Genomic DNA, 22,483 nt, shown 5'->3' with positions numbered 1-22,483 from the left:
CCTGCAGTCAGCCCTCCAAGAGGTGTCATAGGGAGAGCGCTGGAGATTGATGGCACTGAGGCAACACCCAGGCATGATCAGGCCAGAGCATAAATCCAAGTTCAATCCAAATATTGCCAGAGAGATCCTGCATTAGAATAATGAGCCTTGAAAGGAGGAGAGGGGAGAAGGAGAGAGGGCCTCGTGAGGGTTGCTGTTGTACTGATGGAATCAGCAGTTCTGACAAGAACAGATGGTCGAGGCACGGCGCTAAGGAGGTGTTTCTAACAATATTTTTGTTTCCTGTTGCTTTTTTTTTCTAAAAAGAAGTGTCTGTAGGAGAACCTGGAGGAGGTTAAAAAACGCTTTTTTTCCCTTTTTGGCTGAGAAAGCTTCTATTCAGCACTACATCGGAGCGCGACTGCAAATATCATGCAGTTGGGGGGAGGGGTGGTGGTGGTGGTGGGGGATAAATATCCCAGAATAAATCAACCTACAAGTCTACAGGGACTTCAGAGTGACATGACTCACTCATACAAAGAAACACACTCATACACACAAAGAGCTTTCAAGCAATTGATTCAGAGGCCCCCACGGACCTCCTCCGCCTGTACAGTACGTATACTGCATCCTTACACATTTCTGCATAGGTCAGATATGCATTAATGAAAGGGTTCAAGGAGTCACGGAGGTGATTTTTGATGACGAGCACAACATGTGCAGACAGCGTGCCTGCACACCCATTCCAGCAGGCCTACAGGAGCTAAATGAGGTGCTGCAGGGGGCACAGGCACAGGGCTGGAATGCCTCGTCAGCTCCAGCACTGGGTGTGTGTGTGTGTGTGTGTGTGTGTGTGTTTCAGTAATGCAAAGAGCTTGCTAACAGCCACAGAGTATTCACAGGCCAGGTGGAGGCTGCCGTTGCCGTTGGGGAGGCTGACCGCACGTCTACGGGGTGCCAGAGGGTCAGCGCAGCCCCTGCGGTGGTGTCCAGTCTCCGGGCTCTCGCCGCAGAAACAGTGCGGCCGCTCCCGCGCTTACTCGTGATTTATTTAGTGACCTCGTGCCTGATGAGTCACGCTGTAATTGGGATGGCAGGAAATGGCCGGGCGCGTTGGCCAGATATGAAATGAAAGCCTGGCTTCCATTTGCGCTCTGAGCTGTTGACGCGGCTCAAGAATGAAGCCGTGCCCAAGGCCAGGAGGAAAATGGGATCGCTGTGATTCCAAAAAAGCTGACTACCTAGAGAAGACAAAATGTGCACTGAAATATGAAGAAAACTAGTTGAAAGGTTAGCTGTGGCAACAAGGCCACCTGGACCAACTTTTGAGTCCACACAACTGATACTAATACAAAGGACAAGGTCCCCTTCACAGTCCTTTTCAGCCTTGCCATTTCAATGACTGGCTATAAAAAGACGTGATGGTCAGGTACTCGGAGGGTGTAGCATAAAGGAGACAGAGGTTTTGACGGAGCAATGTGGACTAAAGTAGCGAGGTGAAGAACTGTGAGTGTGAACTGGACACGACTGACCTTGACGACCTCTCCTCCTTCCACCTTCATGAGCTGCCGCAGGTTCTGCTGGAGCAGGCTGGTGTTGGAACGCCACTTCAACAGACCCAGCAGGTCCACTGAGGCCCCGCAGAGAGAACACACACACACACACACACACACACACACACACACACACACACACACACACACACACACACACACACACACACACACACACACACACACACACACACACACACACACACACACACACACACACACCACACCACACACCACACACCACACACCACACACCACACACACACAAGGAGAGAGAAAGGAGAAAATGTCAGTTCTCATAGTTTTAGAAAAACAGCTTTGCTCCCTTGACATCATAAGTCTTCCATAACTGCTGTCACCCGCAAGACATTCCATCACTTTACCTTTTGACTGGCTCATTAGTGAAACACTCGAGCTAAACTAGTTTCTAATGTGATAGGGCACATTCAGCCCTCACTGCAGTATATCTCGCAGTCATAAATACTCAACTTCAAACTCAATGGTTTAAATCACAATTCATGCTTATTAATGTAAGTGCAAGTGTCTATTCTGAATAATGTGAAGATTATGACAATAATCGATCACATCGGAGAGGCTATCTAGGGCTGAACATCTTTAGAGATTTATTACAAGATACACAGAGCTCTTGGGCTTTTCTTTATCTTTATTTAGCAAGTGAAATTTCATTCACAGATGGCTGTGAGGAGTATCAATCAACTCCATCTGTGACAACAGTCACTAGGTGTTTACAGAGATGAAGTCAGAGATAGTCCGAGGAAGCAACATAAATAGCACTCGCTCAGCACGCTCAACACGCACGCATGTGAACAGGAGAGTTCAATCTCAATCTGTTGTTCTAATTTGTTCAACCACAATTCTGAAAAAGTTGGGATGCTGTGAATAAAAACCTGTTTTTCTACATTTTATAAATCATGTTAATCCCTCTAGCCCCAAGACAACACATCAACTGTAGAAGAAGAAAATAATATTGTTTTTTGGGAAATATGCTCATTTTTTATTTGATGGCTGCAACACATGTTTGTAACTGTGTTGCTCCACCTCTTAATAGAACAACATCCTGTAAATGTTTGAGAACTGAGGAGACCAGCTGCTGAGTTGGGAATGAGACTGAGAATGAAATGTCTGCCTGTGGTATGATTTCAGTTGCTCAACAGTCAGGGGTCGTCTTAACCATGTTTCACATTCCATGATGCACCCAGTGTGACATGTCTGGTCTGCAGACAGGCCACTCTAACATCTAAACTCCATTATGATGCCATATTTGTATAACATGTGCAGAATGAAGTTGGGCATTGTTTTCCTGAAGTTCTTCCCTGAAAAAAAGACATTGTCTGGATGGCAGTATATACTCAAATCCTGTGTACAGTACGTTATTCAGAATGAATTGTGCCTTGCCAGATGTAAAAGATGCCCATGCCACTAACACATTGACACCAATGCATCTCCATTACATCACAGATGCTGGGTTTTGAAATGAGCACTACAACAAGTTGGATAGTCTCTCTCCTCTTTAGTCCAGAGGAGTCCATGATTTAAAAATAGAATCACACATGTTGATTGGTCTAACCATAGGACCTTTTTCCACTTTACCTCAGTCCATTTTAAGTGAGATCAGGGCCAGATAAGAGGGTGGAGAAGACATTCCAAAGAATGTCTTCTTTCGCATGGTAAAGTTTACACTACCATTAGTGAATTGAGTATCAAACTGTGTTCATACACAATGGTTGTTAGAAGTTTTCCTGAGCCAATTCAATGACTTACAGAAACGGGTCTGGTTTCTGACCACGGCCAACCAATGTTGATTTTCAGCCGTGTCTCGTTTTTAAAGATTTCTCTGGATTCTCTTAATATTGTAATGATGTACTGTAGAATAGATGATGAAATCCCTAAATTCTTCGCAATTTCATGTTAAGAAGCATTATTCTTATATCGTTTCATTATTTGCCCACATAGGTTTACACAGAGTGATGAACACTTCCACATCTCTCGGATGCTCTTTTTACACCCGATCATGGTGCCAGTGAACCGAATTAGTTGTAAATGCTCCTCCTTTTGTTGTATTTATCATTACACAACCTTTCCAGCCTTTTGTTGCCCAAGTCCCAACTTGTTTGATGTTGCTGGCATTCAATTCAAAATGTGCAATATATTTTCTATGAAATAGTCAAACTTGTAATTTTAAACATTTAATTAGTAGTCTATGCCCTTTTAGCAGCTAAATAAAGGGTTTGCAAGATTAGCAGATTATCACATCCTGTTTTTATTTGCATTCTTATTTTATTTGCACAACATCCCAAATGTTTTATATTTCTGTACAGTATGGATGAATCAAGGGTTTTCTGAGACACTTTTCTGAGACTTTTCTGAGACACTCCAGCAGCTTTCAAAGACCCCCTCCCCTTGCACACGCCCACTGTGCAGGACACACCATTTAAACAGGAGTATCCACTATCCACCACTCCCTGGCGTGGCCCTGGACCGCTCTTGCACCAACTGGCTGTGGGGAATAAAACCAGAGGCAGCAAAAACAGGAATACTCCCTGCCCTTGCCACCCCCACCCAACCTGCAGGAACCCCCTCTCTGCCCATTCCCATATGCCAGCTGCAGGCGGGCAGCCTGGGTGATGGATGCCAGTCATCTGGAGCTCTGACAAGTGATGAGGGCTCAGCCATCAGATGCCATCTAAAGCCCCCAAACGTCTCTACATGGACGGAATTCTATCCTTCATTTTTTTTTCCTTCAACAAAAGCAGGTGACCGAAGGCCAACCGAAACAAATGAAATGAAATGAGAATAAATCATTGCACAGTACGAATGAAGGCAGAGGTGTTCAACAGAAAGGTGACATGAGTCACTCACACACACACTCACACACACACAGACGGTTCACATAACACTAGATCCTGGGAAAAATGAAGCAATTTTATTGAAGGCCTTAAAAAATAAATCTGGGGTAGTTACCCTCTATCAGAGGCTACACGAATACCTGGATTCGTTTTATGAGCAGAGGAACTTTATCTCCCTAAAGCCCATTCCCACAGTCCAGAGAACATCCATATCAGTCTTCATGGCCCTACTATGGCAACTAAACTCATTATCAATCTCACTGCTTTTTGTTCCCATCTTTTTCTAAAGACGATCAAATTATCCTGATAGCAATTAGCTAAATGGAGAATGGCAACAATCAGAGATGAAGGTAGCAATGTACTCAGAACCATTTGCATGCAAGTGGTGCCTGAGTGATCGCAACATTAGGGGTTCTCACTGGCATTTCTAATTTCCTTTTATTTCCATTTCCCATCGAGACGGGACCTCCCAGGCATTACCGGGAACACCAGAAGGAGGTGTGTGGGTGGGCGTGAGGGCGGGTACAGGACTAACTTGGAAATGTCACTACGGAGTCATTCTGGTGGAAGCATGTCTTATGTGGAGCGGTGCTCAGAGAAAGCCCACGCTCACTCTCCTGGGGTAATCACAGCAGCAGGTGACATTCCAACGCAACACCACTTATGAGACACACAGCCAGGAAGACATCTCACCGTCACACCACTTTAACACTGAAGACTACAAAAGATCAACACATTTCCAGAACAGACACGTGCATCGCTCGCTCTCTCTCTCGCTAACACACGCTAAAACACACACACACAAACAGCCATCTAATGTGTTTGGATAGGACCATCACTCAGTAATGAGGAAGAATTCAAATTCTGTCCCAGTTTCCATAATGATCTGAGCCCAGTCAGAAAAGCGACGATTTCAGGCTCTTTGGTCTGTGTCAGACATGCATAACAGAGAAATTGTTTTGGCTGGGAGTGACAATATTCCATCTACAAAATTGAAAACATCATTTCAGAAGCTCACAATTCCTCCACATTATGGAGAAGCTGATTAACATCATCAGCATGAGATTGATCAAAATTGAAGAACACCAGTTTCCCCATTATGCCTACGGATCTCCAATTAGCACCAACCTCTCATCTTAGAACTCCCAAGCTGTTTACTGCCTGTAATTGACATGCTCTTATTTAAAAGTGATTTTAAAACAGCCCAGCAATACATTCTAGGAACATATTTGCATTTTACATTTGTATTTGCTCCAATATAAGCAGTTACTTATATCAAATGCATATTAGAGTGGATATGTGCAATGTTGCTTGCTGCCTAAGCATTAGATATGTCTCTCTGCCAGACCTGGTATTTTGGCAGCTGACGGCTGAGTTTCACCAGCAGATCAGCAAAGCAGCAGGACAAGCAGTCATTCGCGACTGCATCTCAGTGGAGTGACACGTAGGGAGCAGGCATATGCTTTAATGAGTCACACTCCTGACTGACGTGAATGCAGACGGCCACTTTCAGTCAAACGTGATGAGTAAACACATTTCCCATTTCCAGCAGATTTAATGACATATCACACATTTACTGTGCCCTTGCCAGGAATCAACCCAGTGCTTCACACCACCACAATAATTACTAATGCAGTGAGGACATGTCACATCTGTTGAAAGGGACACAGCATGGCAGTCAGTCCATTGAGGAAGACATATTGGGGATTCATAGCAGTGCCACTTTCATCATTTCCATCCAAAACCAACAGGAATGAAGAGATGTGGAGGTGTGTGTTTGGAGTCATCTGGAGATGTGGCCAGGGTGCTCCCACTGACTGTGATGCAGTCTGGTGCATTATGACAGGCTTCTGCTCTAGGATCACTCCTGCTGGAAGACAGAGAGACGCCATCTGTGCTCATTTCAAGACAACTTCACAACTCAGGTGTTCTCTCCTGGTATTCTTCTCTGGATCCCTCAATCTGACTAAAGGGAGCGCAACATTCTCTAATGCGGAGTCATTCTTCTGTTTAATTGATGTCTGGGTGCACCACGATGGGCCTTAAAGTAGAGACATTAGCATCATAACGAACAGAGCAAACATCGGGGCTTTCCACACCCCTGACAAAAACACAGCGTCTCTCTTCACACATGCACAACACAAACACAAACACTGTGCTACAGCTCAGCGAGTGAACATGACACACACACACACACACACACACACACACACACACACACACACACACACACACACACACACACACACACACACACACACACACACACACACACTAACACACACTAACACACACTAACACACACACCTCCACCTCCACCCAAACACATTTGAAGGGGCTGCATTGATTTCCCCCTGGTGTGCCCCCACTGCATACTAACAGTGGCAGAGAGGAGTCGCACCTTTCAGGCTGTGTGATCCAAATGTGTAAATTCAGCTACTGAGAACATCCATGTCCCACAGAGAGTCTTGGAGGACACAGAAAGCTGCCATCATGTGAGGAAAGACCGCACCAGCAGACGGGGCGATGATGGCAGTCTGCTGAAGATGTGGCGCTCGCTCGGAGACAAAAGAAACTTTGTAGCATCGGTTAGTTCCACGGCACTCAGCACTTTTGTGCACAGAGACTTTCATTAGGGGAGCGTGGCGCGCGTCCTCTGTGACCTCATTACGGAGGCGTTGGGAAGGATTGCTAATACACATCCACGTCCACACACACACACACATACAGTCTGAAGTGTGCATAGTGAAATCTGCACTGCTCACAGAATGGCCACGCGTCTCATTTCGGGCCCTCGTTCTATGGCCTGCGGGTCCCCATGGGTCAGATAAAAGCGGCTGATCCCCTCCCATCCCGGGTCATTAGTGGGGCGTGAGTGGAGGCAGACGGCGGTGCAGGCCGGTCCTGTCTGGCGTGGTCAGCGTGAGCTGCGGCCATCAGCGGGCCCGAGAGGGCGTCGGGGCCGGAGCGAGACGGAGCGATGTGGCAGAGGCGTTTGCCACCTCTTAGATCACAGAGAGCCCACTGAGCACCACGCTGCTCCTCAGAGCACCGCCGTCCATCACGCCACTGTTTACCAGGGGTCAGGGCACTTTCAGCCTCTGTGTGTCTACAAGGGTCTGAGAGTGTGTGTGTGTGTGTGTGTCTGGGTTTATGTGTGTATCTAGAAAGTTTGACAATAAAGCAGATACGCTTTAGCCTGGCTAACGCCAACACATCTCAATGAGATGTGGTCTGGGAACCAAACGTACATTTTCTCGTATTTGAGGCATGGTTTATGAATGCCCAGAGCCGTTTATTGGGCGCTGCGGATGTCTATCAAATGTGCCTGTGCGTAGCTCAAAGGCTAGCCAGTAGCATCAATTAGCCTATACCAGATGATATGAAGAGTGTTTTAATACAAAATACAAGCTTAGGTGTATCAATTAGGAAGGAGACTGGAGCACACTGAATACACTTGCAGTCTTTAATGGTGCAAACAAAAGAACTGACGTTTCAACACTACTGTGTCTTCTTCAGAGTTGCCAAGACAAGCTTAGGTGTGTTGCTCAGATGTCGTCATCATCTTGCTGTTCCCACCCGTTCTGCTATTGGTTGCCTAGCCGAGGCGAAAATTAGGTCCATGGTTTCAAGGCAGCATGGTGTACCCAGGCTAGATGCACCTTGCAATTTGTTTTGAATATATGAGAAAAGGAGCTTTATGGAAGCTAAAATAAACATGAATGTCAATGTTGGTAATGCTGCTGGACTATCTAAATATCGTTGTTCTGAACCCTTTCCATTGCTTTTGGGCAATCATTTGCTTTGATGGAAGATTCATCATCATCAGGCAAATTGTCCTGATACAATAACAACATGTGGAGCCACTTATGTGGTCACGCAGCATCATGGCTCAAAAAGCTGCCCCGTGTCTCATCGCCCCGAAACGGCATGAGCATCCCACGGAGCGTGAGAGGCAGCGGAAGTGAGACACTGAGCCAAGAAGGGCATGCGTGTGACACAGCCTTTTGACCTGATTTGGAGCGGCCAGGACCCTCAGACGGAGCGGCTGCCCTCTTGGCCACGGGCTTATTTCCACCCACTGCGCTCGCTCGCTCGCTCTCAAGAGTCATGATGCTGCAAACATGGCAGGACTAAGCAGCTTAATGAAGGCTTCTCTGAGCATGGGAGGGGAGGCGGGAAGAACCAGTGAATGTGTAATAGGGATAGAGAGGAGGGGAGAGATTCTCACTCCAGCTTTCTCCTCTATCTGGAGAAGAGAGAGAGAAAGAGAGAGAGAGGGAGAGGGAGAGGGAGAGAGAAAGAGAAAGAGAGAGAGAGGGAGAGAGCTCTCCAGCAGCAGTATCTACTCGAGTCAAACCTCCTCCCGTCTGTGACTCGACTGCAATTCCACCACTTCTTCTCATTTCCTGCCACTTCCTCTCATTTCAGAGGCGCTCGCTCAACTCCTTCCCTATTTCTTTTTTTCCACTGGTGGATATCTTTCTTCCCCCCTCCGTTTTTCCTCTGGATCCCGGTGAATTGAGAAATTAGGCACCTTTTATTCACTGCGCGTTTGGAGTGAGGGGAGAGGAAAAGCCTGAGGTTAGCAATACAATTAACTTCTCATTCCTGCTGGAGCCCGAGTTCAGCCCAGTCACTGCGGCTCTCCTCTGCGCGCCCTCTCTCTCCCCCCCTCCACCTCCTCCTCCTCCTCCAGCTCCTCCTCCGCCTCCTCCTTTTCCTCCGCAGAGCCTCTTCAATTCAGCCACACTCTCTCCCCCCCTCCATCTCCACCTCCTCCTCCTCCTCCTCCTCCTCCTGCTCCTCCTCCGCCTCCTCCTTTACCTCCGCAGAGCCTCTTCAATTCAGCCACACTAAACTCTAAATGCACAAGCTCACCTCCATTTGTCTGAGGACAACTTTTTTATACCCCTTTAAAAAAAAAAGCCCCTGCCAAACAACAAAAAAAAAGAAAGGAAAAAAACAATAGGGCAAAAACAACAGGATGAAAGGTATAAAAGGTAGTCAGACTGAACGCTAGCTTGCTGACTGTCAGCACTCCCATCTAAAACGTCCTCGGGGCGCTCTGGTGTTGTAAAACCCCAGCGAGACATGCGGAGTCTGGGCTGGGCCACCGCGCTGCGGGAGCCTCCATGGGCCCCTGTGGTGCAGAGGCCGGGGGAGCAGCGGGGGGGTCTGATGGGTTCCGATCAGCCCCCCACATGTCTGCCGGCTATTAAGTGGGGGCTAAATGTAGACGGCATGCTGGTCAGAGCAACCCCTGGTCACCTGAGTCCACCGCTGGAAAACGGGGATTTGAGGGGCTTAACAGGCCCTGAGAAGGCCGAGCTGACCACAGCAAAACTAACAGCAGTGGGGAGATCTCAGCCCTAAAGGCTTGGCAGGGGCACCTCAAAACAGATCATTACAGTACAGTAGGAAAACAAGAAAAGGGGAGGAAGAAAGAGATAGGGGAGGGGGGGAGATAGGAAGAAAAGTTACAGAGAGAGAGAGAGAGAGAGAGAGCGAGCAAGAGAAAGAAGAGAAAAAGTGTCTAGTCAGCGGCGCCATCTTACCGTTCTGGGTGAGCTTGGTGGAGCAGACGAGGGTGGCGATCTGGAAGGAGTCTTTGCTGATGGTGCAGTTGCCCAGGTTCTGCATGCTCTTGCCCGTGGTGGGGTAGCCCTTCTCCTCCAGCTCCAACTTGGTGGCCGGGACGTTCAAGTAAAGAGAGGAGTCCTCCATCTTCTTAGCCTCAGCCTGCAAGCACAACACACACACACACGAATGGATTTGAGCTAAGTTTCATTTCATTTAACTTCAATGAATTCAACTTTTAATTGAGGGGGCTAAACTGAGCTCAATTTTAATTCAGGGGGCTAAACTGAGCAATTCTACTGCAAATACCTGCACCTGGATGTCGTCTGGATAGTGTTGTTTAGACTAATACAAAAACAAATACAAAGAAAAACGGAACGATAAAAAATATATCTAAATGAAGAATGCATTGTGGAAGTCTTATCAGAGCATCATCAAAGTCCCAAAAACTAAAATTAACACAAATAATATGTTACACCTTATTTTGTGCATTGCCACCATATCATGCATTTATATCATTTTAGTTGAAAATATACATCATTACTCATTATTTTGCAAGGACATTTCCTGGTGATATCAACATCATTTAGCTATGGTCATGAGCCTCACGGGCAGACACTACATAGTGGAAAGTTTGCTTATGTGGAGGAACAAGACAACATAGATTAGGTTTTTGTAGAACTGGGACAACACTGAACCCCATAACATTTTAAACACAGCCCATTACATAAAGTAGCTCTGAGGCCAGATTAAAACGCTAACAATTATTAACACTGAAGACCAGACAAGCCTGCCCAATATTTATTACAGTCACGCAGTCATACAGGAGCATAATGCAGCAGAGTCAAGGGGAGGAGAGAGAGAGAGAGAGTGAGTGAAAAAGACACAGTGTGATTAGAGAACAAGAGAGAGGGAAGACACCACACTATGGAGAGAGAGAGAGAGAGAGAGAGAGAGAGAGAGAGAGAGAGAGAGAGAGAGAGAGAGAGAGAGAGAGGTTGGCCCATGCTGGGCGTGTGCAAGCTACCTTGTAGACGATGAGATCATGCTCTCCGTCGCGCAGCGTGGTGCCGTCATACCTCATCAGCTTGACGAAGGACAAGGCGAAGATCTTCTCCGATTTGTCTTTGTCTGTGGGGGGGTGGAGAGGACACAGACAGGGCTGGCGTGAGAGAGACAGACAGCGTGGCACAGGGGTGGCACGGCACGGGGGCAGGGGACGGGCGGAGGCCCCGGTGGCGGCGGAGGGGGTACGGGGCGGCGGGGCGGCTGTCAGGTGTCCGGCCCCTGAGCCACAGCGGCCACTGTGGCTGACACGCCGCATCAATCTCTCGGACCGGGCTACAAACAGCCCAACAAGCCGCCTAATCCCCACTACAAATCTCACACGCTCCCGGCCCCACTGTGCTGACTCAGCTGCCCAGAGTGTGTGTGTGTGTGTGTGTGTGTGCGTGCAGTGTGCAGTGGAAGGCTCCAAGCAAAGCTAGACTAGCAGTAGGACAGACAGAAAGAGAGAGAGAAATAGAGAGAGGGGGATAAATTGAGAAAGAGGGAGCATGAAAAGAGAGGGAGGGAGGGAGGGAGGGAGAGAGAGAGAGAGAGAGAGAGAGAGAGAGAGCAAGAGAGAGAGAGAGACTAAACATGCTTGAAAAGGCAGGAGGTCACTTCCAGAGTTGCCTGACAGAACCAACCCAGTGCCCTTTCACATCTGCCCATAATTATCACTGACACAGTGCGTGTCTACAGAGATGAGGATCGCCCACACACACACACACACACACACACACACACACACACACACACACACACACACACACACACACACACACACACACACACACACACACACACACACACACACACACACACACGCCAAAAGCACATGCATGGCAGAACTGCAAGGGTAAGAGAGAGGTCACCAAGGACACAGGGTGCCTGCTGTGAGTTTGCATACAGTATGTGTGTGTGTGTGTGTGGGCAGATGGACTGCAGACTCAGACACATGAGGCTCTATTAATGTTTCTCTTTTTCAACAGTCATGCCTTCACTTCTCAGTAGAAAGAGTCACTGGAGGGAGGGAGGGAGGAATGGGAACCCCCCCCCCCTTCAAACACACACACACACACACACACACACACACACCATTACATAGATTCTGCAGCGATGTGCCAAGAGGAGGTTTTTCCCACACAGTTAATCACACATTTTCCCAATCCCTGGAGACAAGACTCACAAAGCAGAAGGTCTTTGTGTCCACACTCATGATTAAGGTGTGTGTGTGTGTGTGTGTGGACAGTATACAGGTGATTTGTGTATGACTGCATAAATGTGTGTGTACCTGGGTCACTGCACATTTTATCCTGTGCGAGTGTGTGTGTGTGTGTGTGTGTGTGTGTGCTCTGCTGGGCGCTTGGCGGGGAGGACGCTGCACCAGGGAGGCTGCCCGGTGAGTTACGGGCGCGTCTGCGGAGCGGGCAGCGGGACAGAGTGGCATACATCACCAGTGCGGATCAACGAGCCCAAATTTACGTGTGGCGGGGGCCGCCGCTGGTCAGAGGTATCTTACGCATCCCATCTGCATAAATCCCCTCATTGGGCTGCTGCCTGCACAGTGGCAGTGAATAACTACTGGAGCTGCCGCGCTGCCAGCCAGCTGAGCGAAACACCAGCGCTAAATACAGTAACGCAGCAGCACACACACACACACACACACACACACACACACACACACACACAGCAGGCACAAGCCAGCAGCAGGGACACAAAGGCACGCACAGAGTCCTCTTATGGACCTCTAAAGGACCTCCAAATAAGTTTGGTTTCGCAGTGACCCCAAAAAAAAAGAAGAGATATATCGGCGCTGCAGGGCTTCCAAGTTGGCCGGCTGTCAGAGGCAGGGTGGCAAATGGCATTGGGAGATAATAAGCAGGGGCGTTTGGAGCTACGGTTAGCGTGTCTGTGGCTTTGGTGCATTCCATGCGCTGCCTTTGGATGCCAGGAGCTGAAATGTCAGCCGTCGACCGCCAGGGTTGTTCTGGTAATTTGTGGCTGGCTGCTCCCGGAAAACGGCGAAGGGAGGCGGCGGCGGCGATGCCGGATTTGGCGACGGTGGTCGCCATGGCGCAAGGCTCTCTGTGTAGCTCGGCAACCGTGTCGGGTCTGTCATGTCGGAAAGTTCAGCCTTAGCTACAAGCAGTGTGAGACAAACTAAGAGGGACAGCCTCCACCCAGAGCAAGACAGGGAGAGCGAGAGAGCATGTGTGTGTGTGTGTGTGTGTGTGTGTGTGTGTGTGTGCGTGCGTGAGCGAGACAGTGTGGGCGAGAACGAGGGAGAGAGAGCAAGCGGGAGGCCTTCACCAACTCTTTCATCTATTAGCAGCCCACTCTACCTCTTTCCATGGAGTGCTATAAATTAATCAAAGCCAGCCATCTGAACTGTATTCATATTTTAAGCGCAAGTCATCAGTATTCACAATACAAGTGAGCTCTGCAGCCTGGTCATTGTTCTCCATTAGCTGCAAAGCAGACGGAGTGGGATGGATTAAGATTAATCTGGCATTGTGGTTAATGCCTCCTTATCAAAACTACTCATACTAATGCCTTAATGGGCCATTTCATGCCTTGTAAATCAAGTTAGTGGGCTTCCTATCTATTAGCCGACAGTAGCTCTGTCACTCTAAACCAGGCTTGCTGAACATGCAGTTGCAGGGAGATGAACCCAGATGTGCCTTCCACCACTTCGCTCCACCACGGCCCAATTAGTGAGCAGGAGAGGGGGGGAGATCTCCAGGCGTGAGCGTGCGGAATCAGGGGGTACGGAGGCGATGACGGGCCGCGGCGGGCTGGTATTTCCTAAAGCACACAACGCTGTTAGCTCCGGAGAGATGAAAAGGTCAGGGATGGGGTTTGGAGAAAAAGGGAAACGGATGAAGCGGTCACTTGCTGTTTCACAGCTGACAGAACGTACAAATCGGTCTGGAGCTGTCGCTCAGCAGCCACTGGAAACACATAGGCTCTCTCTCGGTGTGTGTGTGTGTGTGTGTGTGTGTGTGTGTGTGTGTGTGTGTGTGTGTGTGTTTGAGTGTGTGTGTGTGTGTGTGAGAGAGTGTGTGAGAGAGTGTGTGTGTGTGAGAGTGTGTATGTGTGTGAGAGAGTGTGTGTGTGAGTGTGAGAGTGTGTGTCAGTGCAGTGGCGGGGGGTTTTCTCTTGGTGACTGATAACCTGTGGCCAGGCCTGTCTGTCCACATGCTAATTGATTGTTTTACATACACCTCTCTGGCCCCTCCCTACTTGTCCTGGCGCCGCGGCAACAGCATGTGGCTGACAGATGGAACAGCACGGGTGCCAAGCTAGGGTTCCCTGCTCAAATCACACTCACACACACAGAGCAAAAACACACACACATGCTCACTCTGCTAAATGAGCTTATCGAAGCCATCAGAGAGATGGCTTCGAACTCTATGAATATCCATAAAGTGCACGTGTCCACACACACACACACACACACACACACACACACACACACACACACACACACACACACACACACACACACACACACACACACACACACACACACACACACACACACACACACACACACACACACACACACACACACACACACACACACACACACACACACACACACACAGGCTGATGTGTAGCGGGGGCTCAGGGCTGAGTGTTTTGAGACAGAAGCAGGTGGTGTCATATGGTGACTGCTGTTACTTTGAGGAGAGCATTAAAATGGCTAATGTTCTAAGGACTGGTGAAATGAGTGCAAATGATTCAGTAGAAATGTCAGGGGTGGCTTGTGTTAATGAGCGCTACTTTATTCAGCTGAGTGCCACACAAGTGGGAACCACCAGTCAAAATGGCAGCATGAGCATTGCTAGTGCAAGCAAGATTCATAAGCATGTGAGTATGAATGCTGTTAATGTGATCAATATGTGTGTGTGTGTGTGTGTGTGTGTGTGTGTGTGTGTGTGTGTGTGTCTGTTCTACTCACAGTCCTGAGATGATCTGTGTCTGAAGGTAAAGCGGAGGTGGCTCCTGTTGACGTCCTCAATGGGAATGGCCACCTTGAGAGAAACAGGCATCATACTCAGTGAATCCACACACAAGTGCACACACAAGAGGCCCAGTGCACGTCAGAACATACAGATGAAGCGCAGATGAATGACTAATTAGCTCTGGACCAATTACACAGTGTCCATGACCTTTCCACTGATCCCAGAACAGCTTCACAGAGATCCTTTTCTTCACTCTCCTCGTTTCACACCAAGGGAACCACAAAGCCATAACCAAGAAACTGGATGTTTTAATCAATGGCTGTGAAATTCTTCAAACACTTCAAATGTATAGCCTTCTAGATCATTTCAGACAGCTGTTCTGACCGACTTTATAAATGCTGTGTGTGGTGTGTGGGAGTGTGTGTGTGTGTAGCATGTGTGTGTGTGTGTGGTGTGTAGTGCTTCACCTTGATTGTCTCAAACCAGCGAGGTTGTTTCACTTGATAGTAGATCACAGACTTGTACTCAAGGATCCCTTCATCTCCGGCTCCAGGGAAGATTACATTCTACAGAATGGATGAGACACAGACACAGACACACACACACACACACACACACACACACACACACACACACACACACACACACACACACACACACACACACACACACACACACACGGAATAACCATTAAATATGTTGCAGCACAGAGCACCAGGGTTCAGGTCAAAGCCATCTGATCTGAGTCCATTCATGGCAAGAACCCAAAATGTTCATCTCCGCTCTTTCATGATGCATTTTCAGGCAACACAAATCAGGGCCTTAAAGTCTCGCTGGGTTCCAGAGTTCAATTTTCCTTTCTGCTGGGCTGGAAAAGGTCAGCTAAATAATTGAGAGTCAATTCATTCAAGGGAGCGGAGCGCTCTAAAGAAGAGGGATGCCCCAAAACGCCGCTGAACAACACCTGCCTCAGTCCAACAGGCGGGGCTGGACCCAGAGAGGGGACACAGACAGCCATTAAGCAGCTAGTGGATTATGGATGGGGGCCACCCCCGGAGCCAGGCCAGCCCAGGAGGCCCTCCAAGGCCGGGGATCTCTCCATATGTCCAGGCGGCCCCAACAATGACCTTCCCCACCGGCCCCATTAAGGCACTGGCCAGTGAGTGGGGATGAAATATTGAAAAGGGGAAAGGGGGCAGGGGGGGGGTTGCGCCTCACCTGCTGCAGTCCAGCTGGTTGGGGGTGGGTTGGGGCAGGGGGGTTGGGTTGGGGCAGGGGGGTTGGGTTGGGGCAGGGGGGTTGTGGGACAGGGACGGGCCATTAGCTCTGGCTGCATCACCTCTCCACTGCCCCCAACACCCCCCTCCTCCCCAAGCCCCCCTGGGCTGCAGCAGGTCAGAGCAGCAGCGTGGAGCAGACGCCCACCGGCCTGGCATGCATGAGTGGCACCATCAATCACCACCTGAGGCCACGCCCACTCCCGCTCACTCTCACCCTCTCTTGCTCCCGCTCAGTCACACCGACACAGTAGCACACAATCAGCACATGATATACTGCCCTGCACACACAGGCTTGCTCACACAAACATGTGCATGCAGATGGATTGAGGAGAATGGGGCAAACATGGCTGAGTCATGGCTATTCCCACTCCAATAGACACACACATGAACACAGACAATCACACAAACACACACACAGAGAGAGAGAGAGGCAGAGACGGACCCACTCAATATCCCCCTTTCTCTCTGCTCTGCTCCGTTCACTCTTCACAGTGCTGACACACTCAGATGCTAACGCCTCCTGACAGCTGGCAATTATGAGAGATAAGCGGCCCGTCTTGCGCCCCCCCCCCCCCCCCCCCTCTCTGTCCACTGGCCGAGCTTCACTCTGTGTGTGTGTGTGTGAGTGAGTGTTGAAGGTGTGGAGTGGGGGGGTTGTGGCTCCATGGCCACTGCAAACCCCCCTCACAGACGGCTGGTGATTCATGGCTGGTGAGTCCTGGTGGGCAGCAGCCCCTTGACTGGACATATGGGGCCCGGGCTCCCAGCGGTGGCAGCCTCCAGTGTATCGACTTGGGGAAGAGGAGCCATGCGTCAGCTGGACAACATCAACTCATCCTGCCGCAAAGCTCACGGATTAGATATGTTCCACAGCTCAGGGCATCCGTCTCACGCGCCCTTTGTGTGTGCACTGTGTGTGTGTCTGGGTGCGCTTATATGTGCATCTCTCTTGGCTAGTCAATCTATCAGACAGAGGAATGGGCCAATGATAAAGAATCAGGAGAGAATCTCAGTGTGTTTGTGTGTGTGTGTGTGTGTGTGTGTGTGTGTGTGTGTGTGTGTGTGTGTGTGTCCTATAGACAGACAGGGAGTGGCCAGTAAGCCTGATATCAGCCAGTGCAGGAAGTAGTGAGAGCCCTCAGCCTAAACTCTGATTTCCTGAGGCTCAATTAGAGGCTCTCAGTAGAGCTCCAGAGCCCTGCTGCTGGCCCCAAATAACTACACACACACACACACACACACACACACACACACACACACACACACACACACACACACACACACACACACACACACACACACACACACACACACACACACACACACACACACACACACACACACACACACACACACACACACACACACAAACACACACAAGCAGTCAGAAGCCAGGATAAAATAGAAATGAGAGTAAATTGCTCTGGAAAGTACTGGTGGTGATGGTGGTGGTGTTGGTGTGGGGGGGACGTCCACTTTGCAAGTGAGTACCACATAGCCTTTGGCAAAAAAAAACACAAAAAGTGGGAATCAATTTGGTTAGTGTTGGCTCATTTCAACGGCAGTTCTAGCTGGCAAGGGTTGCCAAGAGACCGCTGCCTTTCCAATACACTGTTTTCCACTGCTCCCAAACTGTGCCCCCCTCGGTACAGATAAAGCCTCTTGCCTCTACTGAAGAGAATTATCGCTGCAATCCAGCCAGCCATTTTACCCTCCATCCCCCTTTCTTTCTCTCTCTCTCTCTCTCTCTCTCCTCCTCTCCTCCTCTCCTCCTCTCCTCCTACACACGGGGAACAAGAACCTGATGATGGTGCCTACTGGTGTTGCTGGTGATGATGATGATGATGATGATGATGATGATGATGATAATGATGATGACTGTATGGGGAAGCTGTCTCTTGGTAACTTTCTTCTCAAACGTGAAGCTGAGGTGGTGGTGCAGAGGTGGGGGGAGGTGGAGGAGGGAGATGACAGAGATGAGGTGGAGCGAAGCAACAGCTCAGAGCAGCCCACACACCTCCCCCACCACCTCTCCTCCTCCTCCTCCTCCTGCTGCTGCTGCTAGAGACACCAGGACCTCTGTGCCACGTCACGTTCACTCTGATCTCCAATCAGTCCCCCCACACTAATGAGTGCATCTCCAGCACCGCCACAACCACACATACAAACACACACAAACATACACATACACACACACACACACACACACACGCACACACACGACATCCGCATGGCCTCAGGTTCAAACTTGCACTTCATTAGAGGATAAAGAAGCAGGTGGGCAGAAGAGAACAGACACACACAAATGCCCACACACACACACACACGGCAGAGAGGGGAGATAATTACGTCCCCCTCTATTGGCTGCAGAGCTTTAATCAGCGTGAGGAGGAAGAGCTCTTTGAGCCGGTGGGGGAGGAAGGTGACGTCTGGCCCTCTCTGCGCTCCTCTCAGCTCTCGGTGGCACACAGAGACTGGGCGCGTCCACCCGAGCGTCCCCTAATGAAGCCGTAACCCGATACAGCTCACGCCCGCCACTATTCACATCAAACGCACATCCGCACTCCATTCACACGCCGTCTAATGCGGCTGGGGGCTGATAAAGCCGCTGTTAACACCTCCATCGCACACAGAGAGAACACACAGCTGTGTGCTGTCGTCTTGTTGAGGTGATTGTTTAGATGTGCATATCGGAGGGCCAGGGTTGGTTAGTAAGAGCCAACTGATGGCACGTATCAAATCACCTAATCAGCTCTATGACAAGGATGGCCAACAGTGACTAAACACAAAGGTCATGTCCTACAAGACTGAATTCATCCTGACTGACAAGAGAGAGGCTTGGAGAGAGGGGGAAACTATCATGGTCCTGTGTGTGTGCATCTGTGGGTGTGTGGGTGTGTGTGTGCGTGCATGTGTGTATGTGTGTGTAGGGCCAGAGAGTGCAGTGGGGTGATGGCATTTTTGACTGATGGCAGACAGCCCTGAAAATCATGGTCTGTCCACATGAAAGATGAAGTACAGCACTCAGTGCTCTGGAAATTGACCAGAGACAAGCACTCTACCAGGACAACAGAGAGTGTGGGAGTGTGGGAGTGTGGGAGTGTGTGTATGTGTGTGGGTGTATATAAGTGCATTGTGTGTGTGTGTGTGTACATGTGTCCTCCAAAAACATAGTAAGTAAGATGAACTGGAGAGACAGAGATGTATCGAGAGAGAGAAAGAAAGAAAAGAGAAAGAGAGAGAATCCATGGCCCAGCTACCTCTAGCTTCTTCCCATCCTCGTCGTACACAGACATGGTGACCTCCACGTTCTTGGGGGTGGTCTTGCTGCCTTTGTCAAACTCTCCTTGGACCAGGGTCACATAGATGTCATTCCTCACGTCACCTGAGAGCAGAAGCAAAACGTTTACAACACAAGAGTTTGAGATCAGTAATATGAAGCAGAGAGGATCATTCTCCTCCTCATCATCATGCAAAACATCTCCTCTTCTGTGCTCTCTGACTGCACAGCCAGGAGCTGTAGAGGAGGCGGCGTGACTGATGGCTGTGGTTGGTGCAGTGGTGCCCACCTGGCATGATGATCTCGGGGAAGCCCATCTTGCGCGCCACAGCTGTGGAGCGGTCCACCAGATGGGGGAAGTCCTTCCGGATCTGATGGATGTCTCCAGGAAGGAGCTTCAGGGTCACCCACAAACCTGACAGGACCACCGGGAGAGTTATTTGGCAACGTTTTCACAGCAGGTCCATTTCCATGATGCTATTCATGGGCTGGCATCAGTATGCTAGAGCGGAGTATGTGCTGCTCTTCAGCAGACTACAGTGTGTCCCGCTACTGCTGTGCATACCAGTGAGTGCGCTGCAGTAGTGGTGCCCGAGGAGTGACATGAATCTCTGAACCAGCCTCACGGCCAACGCATTAGCACAGACGCGCCTATCAAACAGTCTCAATCTCGGCTCCAACATTTGGATTCACCACTCATCTCCTCAAACCCTCCTCCGTCTGTCATCTCCTGCCTCCCCCACCCGCTCCCTCCATCCTCCTCCTCCAGCTCACGCTCTCTGGCTCTCCCACTCCTCCCCCTCCAAACCCCCATCTCATTCGCTCCCTCCCTCCCTCCCTCCCTCCCCTCTAATGCTGGCTGGCCTGCACACATGGGCTGTTTAATGAAGCAGTCTTGTGGCGCTGGGCTGGGGGAGAGTGGGGAGTGGGGGGGCTTTGACATGCGAACGTGTCTGACACTGCGTGCTACTCCCCGCTCCTCTCGCTCACGTCTGGCCTGAGTGGAGCTGGCGTTTATGCCGGCGCGTCTTCATGCGACATGACACCAGCCATGGAGCCCTCCGCCCTCCCTGCACCCCCACCGCCCTCCCTGCACCCCCACCGCCCTCCCTGCACCCCCACCGCCTCTCTCCTCCCCTCCCCTCCTCTCCCCACCTCCACCCACCGCTCTTCCGCCCAGCACTACAAACACTCATATCGCTTCAGAGATGTTATCCGCTGCCAGACATGTAAATCGATAAACACGCCCGTCAAGACAAGCTGTTAGTGTCTGCACAATTGACACTGAAGATAATTTGCCAGGGTAATACAAGGCTAAACTACGTGCACACACACACACACACTCGCACGCGCAAACACACACACACACACACACACACACACACAGAAGAAACTTATTGATAGTAATCTCTGTGGCAAGAAAAGGTGAGCAAAGACAGAAAGATTACAGCTCTTTTATCAGATTCCACAGCACCTGTTGTGTTCTTTATAGTAGTCTTTCTTCTCCAAATCTACTCTGTTCCAACACTGCTTTTGGAAGAAATCTAATTACCCGCACACCACACTCTCTACACATCAGACTACAGGTGGCACTTTCATTTCTCCCAAAACATTTTCTGCTCAATTAATCACAACTGAAGACATTCCAAAAACTCCAGCTTCAGCACTGGAGAGGACATGGAAGACTTCATGTTAGCTCAGTTAACTCCAATAGCCTAATAATGACAGAACCCCCCACCCTCACCACGCCCTGTTGCTATAGTTACCTTGGCCCTTGTGGTTGACCTCTTTGGCGGCGATGACCTTGTTGATGACGGTCTGGAGGAAGTCGTTCTCCCCCGCCACCCTGGGTGAGAAACGGGAGATGTTCAGCTGCTTGTGGCGAATGGCGTCATCCAGCGCTAGCCTGGAGTATGCACACAACAGGCCAACACACCACGAGGGAAGGAGGATCAGGAGGAAGAGAGAGAGGGAGAGAGAGAGAGAGAGGGAGGTGGAGAGGTGGTGATGGGAGGAAAAGAGGTTGTGGTGTGGTTGTAGACGAGAGGACAGGGGTGGGGTGAGGTGGGGTGGTATAGACAGATGGAGAAGGAGAAAGAGAGAGAGAGGAACACACACACCAAATAGTGATGCAAAAACCGTGACAGGGGGACAAAGCCATTTGTTAGCCAACAGTGGGGTGGGATGGGTAACGAGAGACACACACAGAGAGAGCATCATTAAGACCAGGCCACACACTGACTCCTCCTCCTCCTCCTCCATCTAAGCCAAAGACTGGGGCAAGCGTGCAGGTTTGGCTCTGTGCAGGCCTCAGCCAGAGACATAGCGTGAGAGAGGGAGACAGAGAGAGAGAGAGAGAGAGAGAGACAGAGAGAGAGAGAGAGAGAGACAGACAGACAGAGAGAGACAGAGAGAGAGAGAGAGAGAGTCTGTGGTGGCCCTCCCCTGCACCCTGACCCATCTGTCAGCGCCCCTGAGGCGGAGCAGCAAGCGGGGCCGTGCCTTGGCTCTCCCTCGTTAAGGCCCGTGGAGCGTGAAGGCAGGCCGGGCTCCCAGTCTGCCGGCTGGCTGGTGAGGCAGGGCGTGCTAGATGGCGCGGCGTGACGGCGTGTGGCACGGGGAGGGGAAGGCGTGCGTGCCAGCGGAGAGCCGGGCGGGCGTGCGGGAGAGCCGAGCGCAACGGAAGCCTGTGGCGGCACCGGCGCCGCACCGGCGAGCGACAGATGCGGTAGCGACGGTTACCGGGCGCCCAGCAGCTGGGACAGAAGTGACAGAACACGGGTGGGGACGGCAGGGACTAGGCCACCGCGAGGCGTTCACCACCACACAGAGAACACAGCGCCACACAACAACAACAATGGAGAGAGGGAGCATATCAGACAAGCATCAACACTGAGGAAGAACAGACACAAAGAGAGAAGAAAAACAG

The 22,483-nt window shown here is 50.1% G+C and overlaps 1 protein-coding gene across 2 annotated transcripts in view; it reads right to left on the bottom strand.

Annotated features, from left to right (window-relative positions):
* dock1 (dedicator of cytokinesis 1) overlaps positions 1 to 22,483 on the bottom strand; it is a 215,155-nt gene that overhangs the window by 154,926 nt on the left and 37,746 nt on the right. For both annotated transcript variants that reach the window (XM_062525877.1, XM_062525878.1), the window contains exons 12-19: positions 21,321 to 21,400; positions 19,844 to 19,969; positions 19,535 to 19,659; positions 15,462 to 15,560; positions 14,991 to 15,063; positions 11,007 to 11,110; positions 9,958 to 10,141; positions 1,512 to 1,609 (exon numbers count right to left, since the gene is read on the bottom strand). In XM_062525877.1, coding sequence (XP_062381861.1) covers positions 1,512 to 1,609; positions 9,958 to 10,141; positions 11,007 to 11,110; positions 14,991 to 15,063; positions 15,462 to 15,560; positions 19,535 to 19,659; positions 19,844 to 19,969; positions 21,321 to 21,400 — 889 coding nt within the window. The remainder of the gene's footprint in view (positions 1 to 1,511; positions 1,610 to 9,957; positions 10,142 to 11,006; positions 11,111 to 14,990; positions 15,064 to 15,461; positions 15,561 to 19,534; positions 19,660 to 19,843; positions 19,970 to 21,320; positions 21,401 to 22,483) is intronic.

The sequence above is a fragment of the Sardina pilchardus genome, chromosome 22, assembly GCF_963854185.1.
Source record: "Sardina pilchardus chromosome 22, fSarPil1.1, whole genome shotgun sequence".
NCBI lineage: Eukaryota > Metazoa > Chordata > Actinopteri > Clupeiformes > Clupeidae > Sardina > Sardina pilchardus.
Note: the sequence above shows the minus strand (reverse complement) of the source record. Positions and strands in the feature narration are given on the sequence as shown.